This window comes from Erpetoichthys calabaricus, chromosome 2 (genome assembly GCF_900747795.2).
Source record: "Erpetoichthys calabaricus chromosome 2, fErpCal1.3, whole genome shotgun sequence".
In the NCBI taxonomy this organism is placed as follows: Eukaryota; Metazoa; Chordata; class Cladistia; order Polypteriformes; family Polypteridae; genus Erpetoichthys; species Erpetoichthys calabaricus.
The window spans coordinates 168,642,140-168,657,855 of NC_041395.2; the positions used below are offsets into that span (position 1 = coordinate 168,642,140).

Sequence of the window (15,716 nt, forward strand, 5' to 3'; positions counted from 1 at the left end):
GCCCCTCGTTTCCATGTCTCTCTGTGTGAATGGTACAAGTTGGGCCAATGCTGAATGCGTTCCTGGAGTTCCCACTTAAAAAAATAAATCACCATCCCTGTAGCGGTGTGAATCATAGCATCTTTGTGCCCAGTACAAGAAAATATGCTCCTTGTCAGCATTTCATTTTCTGGAGGTTCTGGTGATAAATAAAATGACCCAGATGAAAGAAATAACAAAAATGAATTCCCAAAGACAGGAGATACTAAATGTCTCCTCCTGTATGTAGGAAGAGAGTAATTGTCACTTCTCACACTCTGTGTGGACTTCACTACAGTGGTTTCCTAGCAACATTTCTTGAATATAAATCCTGTAAAACTGTGTAGACTTTCACTTCTAAATAAACCGCCCAGATGTGCGGATGGGCTCAGTGATCACAGGCCAATTAACAGTAAGAGAGCACTGCTGTCACTGTCACAATGTTGCATGTTTTCTATACCTTGCTTGATTTCTTGAACTCGATCACTTTGAGAACTGGAGCCCTGCAGCTGCTTTCTTTTGTTCTTGCACTTTGCTTGTGGAGAATCTGTAGGAGTAACAGTCAGTCAGACAACACAGTCTTGTCTGATAGAGATGATTCATGGGATGAAGAACTGCTGGAGCATGATTTACTCATAGAGGATTATACTGTACTAGAAAACGTTTCTGGAAGCAGTTCCCTATATGCAAGGGTACCAAAGACAGGAGGTGTGGAAGGAAACTATCTGCTAATCAGAAAATTGGAAGAAGACATTAGTTTTCTCAGAGAGCAACAAAAAAGAACAGATATTCAGATAAACAAAAATGAGAAGCGAATTGGACAGCTAGAAGCGGGCATTGATTTTCTCTTAGAGCAGAAGAGGATAAAAGATGCCCAAATCCAAGAACACTTGCAAATGATAAGGGAAAGAGAAGAGGAAATCGACTTTCTCAGGGAGCAGAGTCAGGGAAAAGATGTTCAGCTTGATGAGAAGATGCAAAAGATTGCAGAACTGGAAGAGGAAATTTGTTCTCTAAAAGAGCAAGGACAAGGCAAAGATACCCAGATTGATGAGAATCTGCAGAAAATCCAACAACTGCAAGATGAAAAAACACACTTCTTGGAATGGCAGGAAAAGAAAGCCGAGGATCAGCTACAGTTGTTCTGGGTGTAAAGAGAGGGAAACAAGGTAGGTGATATAATGGGGAAAACTGGAAATGCAGTGAAATAGGTGAGGCCAAACCATGATCTCCGATTAAAAACTGTACTCCCAATTAGTCAGTGGCACAGTGGTAGTGCTGCTGCCTTGTAGTAAAGAGGCCATGGTTCATGTCCCATATCCTCCCTGTGTGGAGTTTGCATGTTCTATCCATGTCTGTCTGGGTTTCCTTCTGGTGCTCTGGTTTCCTCCCACTGTTCAAGAACATGCTTGTTAGGTGAATTGGCTATGCTAAATTGTGTGTTTGCTGTGTGTTCACCCTGCAATGGACTGGCACCCTGTCCAGGGTTTGTTCCTGCCTTGTGCTAGCTGGGATTGGCTCCAGCAGACCCTGGTCTGGATTAAGCAGGTGACAAAAATGACATACTGTAATTTACTCTACTGTCAATAGTGCAAGCTTCTAACATGGTTAAATACTGATAAGTGACCTGGTGAACAGACTCCACCCCAGGCAAAGCTTCTATTTATCAAACCAGCAATCTGGTAAACTTTCGTGTTCAATGCCTGAGGTCACTCATGATAATTAGCTCTAAATTGTCCATCTCAGTTTTTAAAATATAAAAATCACATGTGAATACCTAGAAAAGGAAAAGTAACTTACCTGGAAAAAGATTCATTTTATCTAGCCCAACTCAGCAGTGTTATTTCTCCTTGTATAATCTATTCTTAATATGTCTGGATCATAGCGTAATAAACCAGGAGGAAAACTGGATTTATTGATCATTCACAGTTATAGCCAATTATTACAATTTATAAAACAAGATAATGAATTAATGACCACTTTCCTGTACTATTTTTCCAACACATGGAAGTTGTACATGGATTTGGGGATTTTCAAAAGTCAAACTTGTTATTAACTATACATTTATTTTACCATTTTAAATATAGCATGAAAGCTATGCTTGGCTCATTGGCTTGCTAGCTACTTTTCTAATTATATCTTTGGGGAATGTCTTTCCATCCTCATTCAAACATGAACTCTACATTAAAGCTATGCTTCCAGAATCTAGTGAGTAGATTCTTGAGGTCAACAGTCATTTCAATCTGCTCATCTTCAAATCTTTTTCATAGACAGGGAGTCCCACTGTGCACCAATGCAAAATGCAATATGAAAAGGCAAAAACATGTTGGTATAAAATAAAAATTAAAATCACACAAACAATACAAATAGTCCCAAGATTTTGTAAAAGTGTCTTCATCAGATACGGTCAGGGAAGGTAAAAAAAAAAAAAAAAAAAAAAAAAAAAATGCCAGGTTAACATCAATGAAAATAATTTTATGATTGCAGTGGTGTCTATATGGAAGCTGCATATTCCCTTGCTCTTAGTGCACTTTGGCAGACACTGACATGTATGTAAAATGTATAAGTGGTCTGATGGATTTGTAGCTTACAAACTCACAGCCTGGCAGATTTAATTTGGCAAGAGAAAACACAAAGTAGTTCTTGAATCTGGTAAGGCAAGGGTGGCACTTATGTTCTAGTTACAAAGAATTTCACTTTCTGAATAGAGAGTTAGTTCTTCTTGCTCCATGGAACCATATCCCACTCTGCCTAGATCATTGTGATCCTGGAATGCCAGCATAAAAGAGGTTCAGGACTGGATTATTATATGGCCTGTAGGATGCCATAGCTCTTATTCTGGCTGCTTGAGACTGTTAAAACGGTTATAGCAAGGTGTGGGGAAGCATTAAACATATGCACACTGTGCTGCAACCAAGCACATCATGACACAGTCAGAGTGTAAAATCCGGATGCCAAGTACAGTGGGAAGAGAATTGTGTTGCTTAATGCTGAAAGGCAAAATGAAGATGATTTGAGCAATCTATAGATTCTGACCTAGAGAAAATGCCCACTGAAGAAAGAAAGAAAATTTTATTGGGAAAGAGTAGGTGAGAATTACTTTTAGAGAAATTCCCTTCTCAGAAGATAGAAAACTGATGTATGCTCTTGAACAAAAACATGTTAAGTTTTTTTGTTCATAGACCATAGATACTGAGAAAAGGAGCCATGGTCCACAATTGTGATGCGACAGACTATGTTCAAGCCTTCAGCAAATGTGTATCGGAATCTATTGATGGCTTTACCATATATAACATCTTTATGGGTTGAAAGAGATTATATTGCTAGAACATGTGACTAAAATCAAGATTTTAAAAAGCAACTGAATCAATCAAGTTCCATTTGCTTGGACTAGCTATCTCCCAAAAAGTAGCATGAAGCTCAAGAACTTCTTAATATCTACATGCCTAGTCAGGCCTTCATGATTTATGACTTGCTCAAGTCTTCACTTAAGCCGAAGGCTGTGATCTCAGCATTTCATATTATGATGCTATAGCACCACAGCAGACAGGGCACTATAGTGGAGGGAGGGGTGGGGGAAATAGAGAGCGAGGGATGACACATACCAATTTAGCACAGGCATTTCCACAAGAACAGTTTAGTACAAAGGAGCTATACACTGTACCATCTGTGTGATTCCAGGAAGGAAAGTAGATCCTGAATTATTACTTCAGCAATGCTACTGTATTTTACAGGTCTGTGATTTTTGCTATACATAGGTAGCATGCCTTTCTGTGAATTCGCAAAGCAGTTTCATTAATCCATATTGCAAATTCTATAAAGTGCTAAGCAACAACCATCAGGGGGCAATGCAGAACAAAGGCTGATTAAAAAGTTACTGTAATGGATTTACCAAGATGCTCATTTGTACTTATTAGTATTCATCCCATATCAATCTCAAATATGCAAAATCTAGTTCACAGTCATAAGAGCAGCCATAGTCTATCAAAGCAGCATCCCATACAAGACAGAAATCAGCCCCAGATGGAGACAGATAGAACAATCATTAGCAATCATGAACTACATTAATATTGTACACTGCCTGTTACACCATACTCCTCTACAAAGAAGTTCACCAAGTGTAAACAATTATTCTAAGATAAATCTACAGGATAAGAACAGTTTTAAGCAGAGGTCCCTCACAGGGGATCAAATTCAAATTGGGCCCAGAGAATTTTGTGACTAGGAATTGTGAAGCTTGCATTTACTCCTCAAATTCACACGTTTTCTCCAGAAACTTGTTTTATTCCACGTCCCAAAAATTTAGTGCTGCATGTTAGTTAGGCACGCAACAAAGAATTTCACTGTACTCTGCATATATGATAATACTACTATCAGGCTGGTTTGTGTAGACTAGCCAAGTGCTAAGACATTGTCCCCTTCAATAGACTAGCTTTCTTTCCATAGCTGGTTATACCCAGAACTGATTGAAACTGATTTTTTTTAACTAAACTGAAGTAACCTGGTACAGAATAAAGACATGGATAAAAATTTAAAAGAACAGGAACACTGAAGTTGCATCGAGGTGTAGATCAAATTTATAAAAACAGCAAAGCTGCTGCCACAGTAACCAACACATAGTCTACATATAATGGATCACAACAGACCATTTAAAAAGCTTTAATAATCAAATGGCAAATGAAATGGATGGAAACTCCTTAACAGACACAGTACAGTGTTTTATACAGGATTTGCAAAGCTGAATGAGCATTTGCTAAATCTTATGGAACACGAAAAAAGAATGCCAGGATAAGATGCTTCTCTCAAAGATATTTTCAATATAAAAGATGCATGATTAGACATAGAGAATATAAAAACTACTAAATTATAGGTATATTCATAATGTGAAGTGCAGCTCTGTAGGCAATTGTTCTGCTTTCCTTAAAATAAAATCATTTGCTTCAATCCAGAATCCAGTACCTTCAAACTCAGATGAACATGCTACTGTAATACCTAATATCCACTGATGACTTAATTTTGGTCCTTTTAAACAATTTGTGGTTCAGCATGGGGCAAAATTTACAGGTAAAGCTAATGAATGACAACTTCTAGAGGCACATACACCCCAAATGTCTAGTCTTCTCATTTAAAAAGACAAACTAACCTTCAGTTTTAAAATAAAAGAAGTACCACCTTGCTGTGGATCAGTAAAGACACCCAGAAGGCATGGGATTTTCGTAATGGCCCTGACTTCACTGTAGCACTGCCATATTTGCTCCTCTACACATTTAGTTTAAATGAGGGCTCTCCACCTAACACGCATTGATCAGCTTTCTATCTAATATGTCTGGCACGTGGCTTCATAACACTTTAAATTTAATGAAATATGACACGGGTGAAAGGAATGGAGCAAGTTTTAATAAAAAATAATACAGAGTAAAGCATTTTTTAATAAAATAACATATACCATTAACCATGCAAATTAAAAAATGTACTGAATAAGGTGCTGACAAATACGTCAACAATCCAAAGGCAGTATGCTCACCATTCAATCATCTTGAACTGACAAGCCAGGACTGGAAAAGTATGGAAAATGATACTCAACAGCTACTTTTCCTCATAGCACTAATTTGTGAGTAGCATAAACCATAAATGATGCAAAGAAAGCAATTGTACTTTACAAAACACTATAAAAACAAATAGGATTTCAGGTGAACAGTTTAAATAGTGAAATATTATCCTGACAAACGTCAAACTGCATGCCTTGGAAATTTCTCTCAACACTGAAAACAAAACCTTAATAAAATATACCAAGCTTTATCTTATCTTGTCTCCTTCACTCCCTTCACATATTTTCTCTGTTCCAGCAATGATAATCATTTATGATTAAAGGTAACAGTAAAGTAGGTGCAATAAATCCTATTCCTTTTCCCTTGAAGACATTTCACAGTGACACAATTTTCAATTTTACAGCCTTGTTAACAAAATGGCTTTACTGTTTAGTAGCAGGAAATCTCATTTAATTATTCTCTTTTTGTCTTTGAGCTTCCATTAGGACCAGTAGGTCTGATCTTTTTTGTTTTTTAAACTAAATATAGACTCATGTTACATTTATAATTGACTATAATTAACTGTATATCTCTGATAATTAACATCACACACAAGGGACAAAAGATGGATTTCTTCAACCATATGAACCAAATGTTAGCATTTGTCAAAAATACATAAAGAAGATAGATAGATAGATAGATAGATAGATAGATAGATAGATAGATAGATAGATAGATAGATAGATAGATAGATAGATAGATAGATAGATAGATAGATAGATAGATAGATAGATAGATAGATAGATAGATAGATAGATAGATAGATAGATAGATAGATAGATAGATAGATAGATAGATAGATAGATAGATAGATAGATAGATAGATAGATAGATAGATAGATAGATAGATAGATAGATAGATAGATAGATAGATAGATAGATAGATAGATAGATAGATACATACTTTATTAATCCCAGGGGGAAATTCACATACTCCAGCAGTAAAAAATATTAAATTAAAGAGTAATAAAAAATGCAGGTAATTAATGTATTCATAATGTTGGCTGAAACAGAAAGCAGCACAGTCCTTCTAAACATTGTTTTTATTAAAAAAAATAGTAATAAGTTGCTGCTCCACAAGCATTAAGATAAAAAGTGTGCTTGTTAAATACCCTAAGTCATCATCATCAAGACTGCTCTAGTGCTTTTTTTTTTCTTTCTTCCAGTCACATATTGAAATGAAACAATGCATGCCATGTTATTTGGTTCAGTTCATCCTCTGAAAATAAAATTCTCTTTGGAAAAACTGCAGCCAAGGAAAAAGATTTCCTTTGCTATTTTATGACTTGCTTGGAGACGACAGGTAAACACAGTGACACAGGTAACAGTTAACCGTGGAAAGAAAAACAGGAAGAATCTTTTGAGCACTGTTCCTTCAGGAAGGGAGAAAAAAAAATACAAAAATAAAAATAGAAAAATATATCAAGTTATAAAAAGTGACAACACAAGACAATGTGTGCTTATAAAATACATAAAAAGGCCTAAAATAAGTGGTTACAGATAGCACAGGGCAAACCATGACAGCCCTCTCTGGTGTACATGTGTCACATCTTCCCAGGGTCCCTTTCTCCAAGGAGTATGTGGGGGATGGCATCACCTGAAGGTGAAGAAAAGGAGGTTGTAAATTCAGTAATGGAAACAACAGTCAGTGAACAGGAGCAGCATCAAGACAGTCATTCACTGACTAAGCAATACAGAAATTATTTATAAAGAAGAAAACTATCCGAACCAGGATTTTTATGTCTCAGATGCTGATTTTTCACTCTTGGGTTTCTACAAACAATGCACAGGATACATAAACACATCTGCTGTCACAAACACACAGCTAGCCTTAGAAGGCTTTATATGTACTATTACTAACAGTCAAGACAAGGGGTTGGTAGCTTACTGGTATTAATGATATAAAGAATTTAGAAAGATAGTTTTCTGGAGGAAAAACAAAATAAAAGGTGGAAATATTTTGAAGAGCTTTCATCTATGGAAAAGTTCATTTTAGTTTCACCAAAGACAGAAACATGCATCAGCTTACTCAAAACAGCAATTACCAAAAATATCTCAATTTAGAATGAGGAACAGATCTAAACCAATTAAACATGGATGAAACCAGTTCTTTACAGAAATGCACTGCAAACATAAAAAACTCAGCCTAGGTTGTTATATTGTGTGGAAAACAAATTATCCTACATAAAGAAAATGAAAAGAAATACACTGGGAGTTTTTAAAAATTCTATGCTTTGGTTGTCTACCTATGAATAGCAAACTAACTTTAAATTTTCAGGGTTCATTTTCTAGCAGAAACTACAATCTGATTTCTACTACATAACAAAAAGAGAGAATTGTACGGCACCTCCATACTTCAGAGCTCTTGCACAAGAATGTAAGAAGTCGTCAAAAAATGCTGGGGCTGGAGTGGGTTTATGTTATTTACAGAACAGCTCTACATCGTTGTTGTGACAACTTGAAGGCACAGCTTCCTCGGTCAAACATGGGGAAACCTTCCAAGTCTTAATTTTTGTATTGGGTTTAAGTAACATGCACATATAAAGGTGCTTAAAGGTGTATAAATCTTGTGCTAGCCGTACTGTAGAAAGAGTATGTGGATGTTGGCACTGTTTATAATTAAATAAACGTATTAGTTTTGTCAAGCTTTCAATTGTAATAAATAAAAACAAAACCTGAAGATCAATGTATTCCTTTTTTGAGAAGGAAATTGTTACTGTGGTGGTGGTAAATAATCTTAATACAGTAAAACATGCGCATCTACCTTCTAAAACCATTTCAACACACAGTTCATTATATCATATACAAGGGGAAGTCAAGCTAAAGTTAGAAAATGCAAGGTTAGAAAACGGAACAAACCTTAAACAAAACTGACGTCATTTCTCTTGCGAAGACAAGACAAAAACTTTTACTCTGCCGGAATCCAGGTACTTCCAGGCAGGTGGCGCAAGTGCATTGAGAAGGGAGACATTACATTATCAGTTTTGTTAAGGTTGGTTCCATTTTCTAATAAATCCCATTTTCTAACTTTAGCTTGAATCCCCCTTGTATGTCTGCTGTCATCTCCAACTTTTCTCTAAAGCAGAGAAGCAACATTTTCTATGCTGATAGGAACAACCACCATACTATTCCAGGTGTAAACAATACAATACAATACAATTTATTTTTGTATAGCCAAAAATCACACAAGAAGTGCCGCAATGGGCTTCAACAGGCCCTGCCTCTTGACAGCCCCCCAGCCTTGACTCTCTAAGAAGACAAGGAAAAACTCCCAAAAAAACCCTTTTAGGGAAAAAATGGAAGAAACCTTGGGAAAGGCAGTTCAAAAAGAAAACTGCCTTGGACACTGTTGTACAGATTTTTCCCATGCTGTCTATGACATTCTGTTCTGTTATAAGACTATTCATCTAGTTTTGGTGATATGGGGACTGCCAAAAGAACTTCCAAGCTTGTTTCCTGTCTGAAATTACTATCCCTGTCATTTGAAAAGGACTAAAATTACAAAATTGTAGCCAGCAGTGTGCACAGTGATTTAACAATGAAGACAGCCAGATCAATAACTGGCTAACATAGATCTTCTTTAGCTAGAACAGCAGAACTGGTATTTCTGATTTCAACAGTCTGTGTACATGCCCCACCTCTGTCATCTCAGGAAGGATGGTGACAGACATATTAACAGGAGTTTTTGCCCGGAGTGATTCACTTCAGTGACAATGAAATGATAATCAATAGCAAATCTCCCTCTGTGAGACACACTTCATCAATATGCATTTGGAAAGTTAGTAACAATGTATTCTAAATGATAAAATATGGATCATGCCTATTATTACATGCAGCAGTATCTAACTGGCCCATTGGGATCAATTTAAAGCTAACAATGGGAAAGTATTTGGGGGTTGCACCGTCACTTATCAGTTTATTAATTTTTCCCTTAGTCTCAAATACAATATCCGAGAAGAGCTCTACGGAATCTGCTTAAGAATCCTCACAAGCCTTTCCCCTTCTGATCTCCTGACCTCACAGCTCCAAAAACACCTTGGCAAAGCATCTTTGTTACAACCAGTAACTGAAGACAGCACACTGGTATGACTGGAAGAGGTACACCATTGATTGCACAAGAGAGTACAGCACTTATATTTAAACTGGTTTAACCTCTGGAACCACAACTCTCAACATATTGTGCTGGCTCTTTTCACATGACATAAAAAAGAATGCTTCAATAACATGAATTTCTGTTCATACAACCACCGTGCTGTCAGGCAGCATGTTAACTGGCTGTCAGAGTGTGCCTCGCTCATAAAACTTTGGAAATCTGAACCTGGTGAGACTTTACATAATCACTCATCCCTTACAATTCTTAGTTGTGCAGTCTGACATCCTTGTGGCAAAGAGATACAGCAACTACAGCCTTTGAGTGTGAAATGCACCCCAACAGTGTGAAATGCACCACAACAGTGTACCATCAGCCTAAGGGCAGACCCCTTTAAACAGATGTGCAGTGATTTTAGTGCTGATGCAAAACTATCCAATTCTAGCAGAGCAGAAATTGGGAAACTGGCTGTTGCATTTATAGGGTGAAAAATTGAAAACTAGTTTCCTACAGAGCCTTACCTTTAACAAAATAATCATGTCAGTTGTTGGCCATCAAACAGTTGCCTTCCACACATCAGATAATTTTGAAATGTCCAGAAAAAGAGTATATTCCTGTCTTTATTTTTAAAGGCAGCATTGGATTAACCATCTGAACATCAAGTGGACTTTGTTTATACAATCATATTCCTTGACTTATTTTCTTAGGTAGAAGGATAATAAAAATGATGAAGGATGTTTTTCTGATTAATAGAGTGCTACAGCAAAACAAAATTTAAAGTGCACTCTAAGTCAAAAGTTAAAGTGCGCATGTCCACTACAAATATGATGCAGATGCAGTGTTAAAGTAGTTCTAAAGTAGTTTCTAATTTACTAAACACATCTTTCACTGTTTCTAGTCTAAAAAAATATTTTCTTATTGCTTACATTTTGCTGCTAGTTAACTTCTTTTGCATTAATTGCAACTGACTTGCTATTTAACTCTCAGACTCAAATAAAACAAGTACAGTGTAACAGTACTCACTGGTACACTAAGAAACATTGCCTGAAATCTAAATTGAAAGAATACTGGTCAGTAAACTAACATAGGAAGAACATGCAGCAGACAGCATCCAGGTATGGTAATTGAACCCATGAAACTTGAATAGTAAAACTGCATACTGTGATGCTTCAAAGTTACACTAAAATCAGTGCTTACAAATCAAGCACAGCATTAATTCCTTCATCAAATGCATCACTCTCAATAGAGTGAAAACGGTAATCAGAATCAGACTTAAGCTTTGTGTGTATTGATACATAAAGATCAGCTTTACTTCCTGTCTTTTAAACACAGCTGTGAGATGAAATATGAATGGCCAATCATAATAATACATTAGAAAGGGCTGAAATTCGGCTATCCAATGGTAATGAGCTTTTTAGTGTATGTGGCTTGAAGCAGGTGAAATCTTAGATAAAAGCAGATGCATTCAGATGTGAAACACAGCTCACATTGGAGTATACCTGGGCAAACTGCATATTTTAATAATGAACAAAGCAGACAACATGGAAACTTGAAAGATGACACCCTTAGGTATGTAAAAATAATGTTTTTGCTTTTGATTGACTCATGGATTTTCTGAAATGTGTACAAACAACTCTGAAATATGGCTGTATCCTGCCAGCAAGACATTTTGTGCATAAATGCGTAATTAACTCATTGGTTGTGGAGTTTGAGGTCTCAACTTGGTATCTGTTGGCTCTATCACATCTCATTTTTGTTTAGTTGCCAATTAAGGGAAAAAAGTATGAATTCAAAGGGCAGTGTAAAAATACAATTTAAATTAAGGGGAAAAAAGACAATTAAAACCATAAACTGGTCACTGATGAAAAATACAGAAGGAAGTAAAACCTGCAGCCACATTAACCTAATCAAAGACTTTGTTAAATGGTGCGACTAAAACCACCTACAACTGAACACCAGCAAAACCAAGGAGCTGGTGGTGGATTTTAGGAGGCCCAGGCCCCTCATGGACCCCGTTATCATCAGAGATGACTGTGTGCAAATCGATAAATACCTGGGAGTGCAGCTGGATGATAAATTGGACTGGACTGCCAATACTAATGCTCTGTGCAAGAAAGGGCAGAGCTGACTATACTTTCTTAGAAGGCTGGTGTCCTTCAACATCTGCAATAAGATGCTGCAGATGTTCTATCAGACGGTTGTGGTGAGCGCCCTCTTCTACGTGGTGGTGTGCTGGGGAGGCAGCATAAAGAAGAGGGACGCCTCACGCCTGGACAAACTGGTGAGGAAAGCAGGCTCTATTGTAGGCACGGAGCTGGACAGTTTGACATCTTTGGCAGAGCGACAGGTGCTGAGCAGACTCCTGTCAATCATGGAGAATCCACTGCATCCACTTAACAGTATCATCTCCAGACAGAGGAGCAGCTTCAGCAACAGACTGCTGTCAATGTCCTGCTCCACTGACAGACTGAGGAGATCATGCCTCCCCCACACTATCTGACTCTTCAGTTCCACCCGGGGGAGTAAACGTTAACATTATACAAAGTTACTGTCGGTTATACCTGCATTTTTATCGCTCTTTAATTTAATATTGTTTTTTATCAGTATGCTGCTGCTGGAGTATGTGAATTTCCCCTTGAGAATTAATAAAGTATCTATCTATCTATTAGCTCCCCCCCCTAGAATCTGAGTTGGCCACCCCAGTATAGAGCACAGAGTACTAGAATAAATTAAGACAAATGCTTATGCCTTAATACGACTAAAGAATTATAGACATTAAGTAAGAATATCTTCCAACTAGGTTTACAAAAAAAAAAGCTGAGGTGTGTAAGCACTATACTTACATTCTTTATACGTGATGACCTTCCATCTCCCCTTCACCATGTTTTTGCATCTGTGCTTGCATCTGTGCAATCATCTTTTGCATCCGGCGTAGCTAGAACACATATAAGCAAGCAAGGTTATAAAAAAAAACAAACTGGAAAAAAAGTTTGACAAACTGATAACTGGTTCTTAGAACACAATCTTTTACTTACCTCAGCCTCCTTCTCCATAAGAATCATGTCCTTATCCAACACCTCTGGTTCTACACCTTTTCTGTAAAATTTGAGTTTAAAAAAAGTCATTGATTTTGCTGTGCTTATATATTTCTAGTGAAATTTAAGAAAAAACAAAAAAAAAAAAAAACCACAAGAAAGCCACAACATAAGCAGCAAAGTTTGAGTTGATTCTTGCCATTCAGATCTAGATGTATTCAAAAGGCTTGCAAACAGTAGTGAAAACAGCAGCAGCTTTTGTTAATATTTAAAGATATTCAGCATTAAGCTTCTTCAGAAGAAAGACAATGTTTAGAATTGGAAAAACAGGAAAAAAAACTGCATAAAAAAACATTTTTTTAAACATATTATTCTTTAAATTTGTATAGATTTCCCTCATACCATTCATTTTCAATTCATATCCTAGACACTACTTTTTCGTAACAACTTGCAGAATTGAAAAGAATACAAGACAGTGTTTTGTATGTGTAGAAAACATGCCGAGAAGTAGCCTCAATATTAAATTTGAAAATTTGATATTTCTATTACTTCAATTTTACAAAATTGAAAACAGCTATTCTGGTGTTTTAATATTTTCCAAAATTGTGTGTAATAAAATACAACTTTTCAAATAATACTATAAATTTACATTTTTTAAAGAAGATGATAAATACAAATCAGACTTGCAGGTATCTTTCCTTTCACAACAGATCAAGTATGCATTTAAGCATAAGCTACATTTTTCCTTGGAAAACAAAGTCTTATCTATCTAGTTTTTTCTCGTATTCGTGAGTTATATATAATGTCTATAGTGTATATACAATTGGAAGTCTGAAGAGTACATACACTTAGCGTTTATTCTTTAAAACTCTGTTTATATACCCTCCACGGATTTTATACTAACAAACTATACATTTGGAATATTGTTTAAGACATTTACTTTTTGCAGAGATAAAGTAATTTTTCCAACAATGTTCACAGTAAGATTATTTCACTTTTTAATGACTATATCATAATTTGTTAGTATTTGGTAGCACTGCCTTTAAATTGTTTAACTTGAGCCAAACATTTTAGGTAGCCTTCCACAAGCTTTTTACAGTAAGTTGATGGAATTTTGGCCCACTAATCCAGACAGAACTGGTGCAACTGGGACAGGTTCACAGACCTCCTTGCTAAAGCATATTTTTTCTCTAAATTACCTCTAAATTATTTTTATTATAAACATGAGAAAAAAATAATCTTGAGTCACTTGATTAGTGGAATGGAGCCCACCTGGGTTTAAATAAAATGTTTTCTATGAGTTCATGTCTGAACAAGTTCCATGGTTTTTGGAGCTGACATTAAAAAAACTACATCACGAAGATGAAAAAATATTTAAAGTAAATCTGGAATACAATTAATGAAAAGCACCAATCAGTGCAAATGTATACAAATATGCAAGTCTCCCAAGTGTAAAGTCTGTTATAAAGGAATGGTTGTACATTCTCCAAAAAAAGGAAAAAATCTATGCCAAGTTCATGATTTGCTAGAAAAAAATGTGAGAGAATCACAGACCAATCTGGAGGATAATCTATCTGGTGATACTAACATTGATTATATACCTTCCATGCTAAGCACAATAATTAGTTTACCAATATCAATCCCACATCACTCTAAGAATGCCATCTATAGCTCAAAACACAGTAGCAGAAGCATCATGTTATGGATTTTTCCATGCAACATGGTCTAGAAGTTGAAAGAAGCTATTCCCCAGTTGACACCATCTAACCCGAGAGACCTGAGCAACCTGACCTGAGAGACCTGGAGTAAATATGCAAAGAATAATGAAAAAAATAGTGCTCTGTTGTCCAGACATAAATAACTGGTAAACGTGTTTTTTTTTTTTTTTTTTAAAGGGACTCTGCACTGCAACTTTCACCAATCCTACCTCTACAAAATATTTTTTTGGCAATTACAACAGCAAAAATCAAAATTAAAACAAAATTAGGAATTCATATTACACCCCAACAAAATGTTCCAATTTAAATAGGCTAAATAGTTTTCATTAACGCTGTATTTTCAGCAAAACAAAATATAAGTTCGGGGATTAATCTAATTTTACAGTGTTATTGTAAATGCTAATATTTTACATACTAGACATTAACTTAATGTTTTGGGCAAAAACTCAAGTAATTGATAATTTTTCAGCATCTTTGGTAAAGTTAGTTAAGTAGTTATCTGGTTATCTAGTGGTTATCTAGTTTTGAAATTCACAACTTTCAGTTAAAGATCAATACACCATATAGTTCGCCTAATCAAAAACTTTAAACCTGCCAACCTTTCTGCCAGGTGTTGGATATTCAGTTCTTAAACATTTAAAACAAAGCATTTACTCTGACTCTGCATTGCATTGCTCTGCATTGCTAATATTGTTATCTGTATTAATCTGTGTTAACTGTAAGGTTGTTAACAATACCGTTGTGTAAGCTGAACATTTCATGTAGTTTTAACATCACAGTTAGTCTGTCATGACATTTGCAGGCTCAACCTAGAGTCTTAATTTTTAATGCAAAATCAAAGCAAGAAAAAGCAATCGTTTAAGGCTGGCCTCCAGACCAAAATGAAGAGTTTTCAAAGTGAAAGCTATCGGCATGTTAACACACTATTCCACAAAACATAAAATATCACTACAGAGCTGTCTACCATTAGAACTGTCTTTCAGGAAGAGCCTAGGAAAATAGGCTCATGGAAACTTGAAGAAAACACTAAAATTGGGTAACAGAAAAACTGCAAAATTAAAAAATAATAGTAAGTAAGGAAGCCATATGTGAACCACTGAGCTTTCAGGAAAGTAAAGGCGAGACACATATAAAAGGACACAAGTAATGAAAACATGCAATGACAGAATTAGTATCGCAGAAACAGACTCAAGTAGCAGTAAGTGCATGAAAGCAGAACTCTGCATAGTCAGCCTTCCCTTGCCATTTGGTTAAGTGAAGTGCAGAC

At 36.1% G+C, this 15,716-nt stretch overlaps 2 protein-coding genes across 3 annotated transcripts in view; one reads left to right on the plus strand and one right to left on the minus strand.

Moving 5' to 3' along the window:
* Positions 1–15,716, plus strand: part of LOC114669500 (F-box only protein 44-like) — a 560,525-nt gene that overhangs the window by 132,544 nt on the left and 412,265 nt on the right. The gene's annotated exons all lie outside the window — the stretch shown is intronic.
* septin2 (septin 2) overlaps positions 6,589–15,716 on the minus strand; it is a 66,299-nt gene continuing 57,171 nt past the window's right edge. For both annotated transcript variants that reach the window (XM_051923560.1, XM_028825741.2), the window contains exons 11-13: positions 12,732–12,792; positions 12,540–12,631; positions 6,589–7,203 (exon numbers count right to left, since the gene is read on the minus strand). In XM_051923560.1, coding sequence (XP_051779520.1) covers positions 12,545–12,631; positions 12,732–12,792 — 148 coding nt within the window. In that variant the 3' untranslated portion in view covers positions 6,589–7,203; positions 12,540–12,544. The remainder of the gene's footprint in view (positions 7,204–12,539; positions 12,632–12,731; positions 12,793–15,716) is intronic.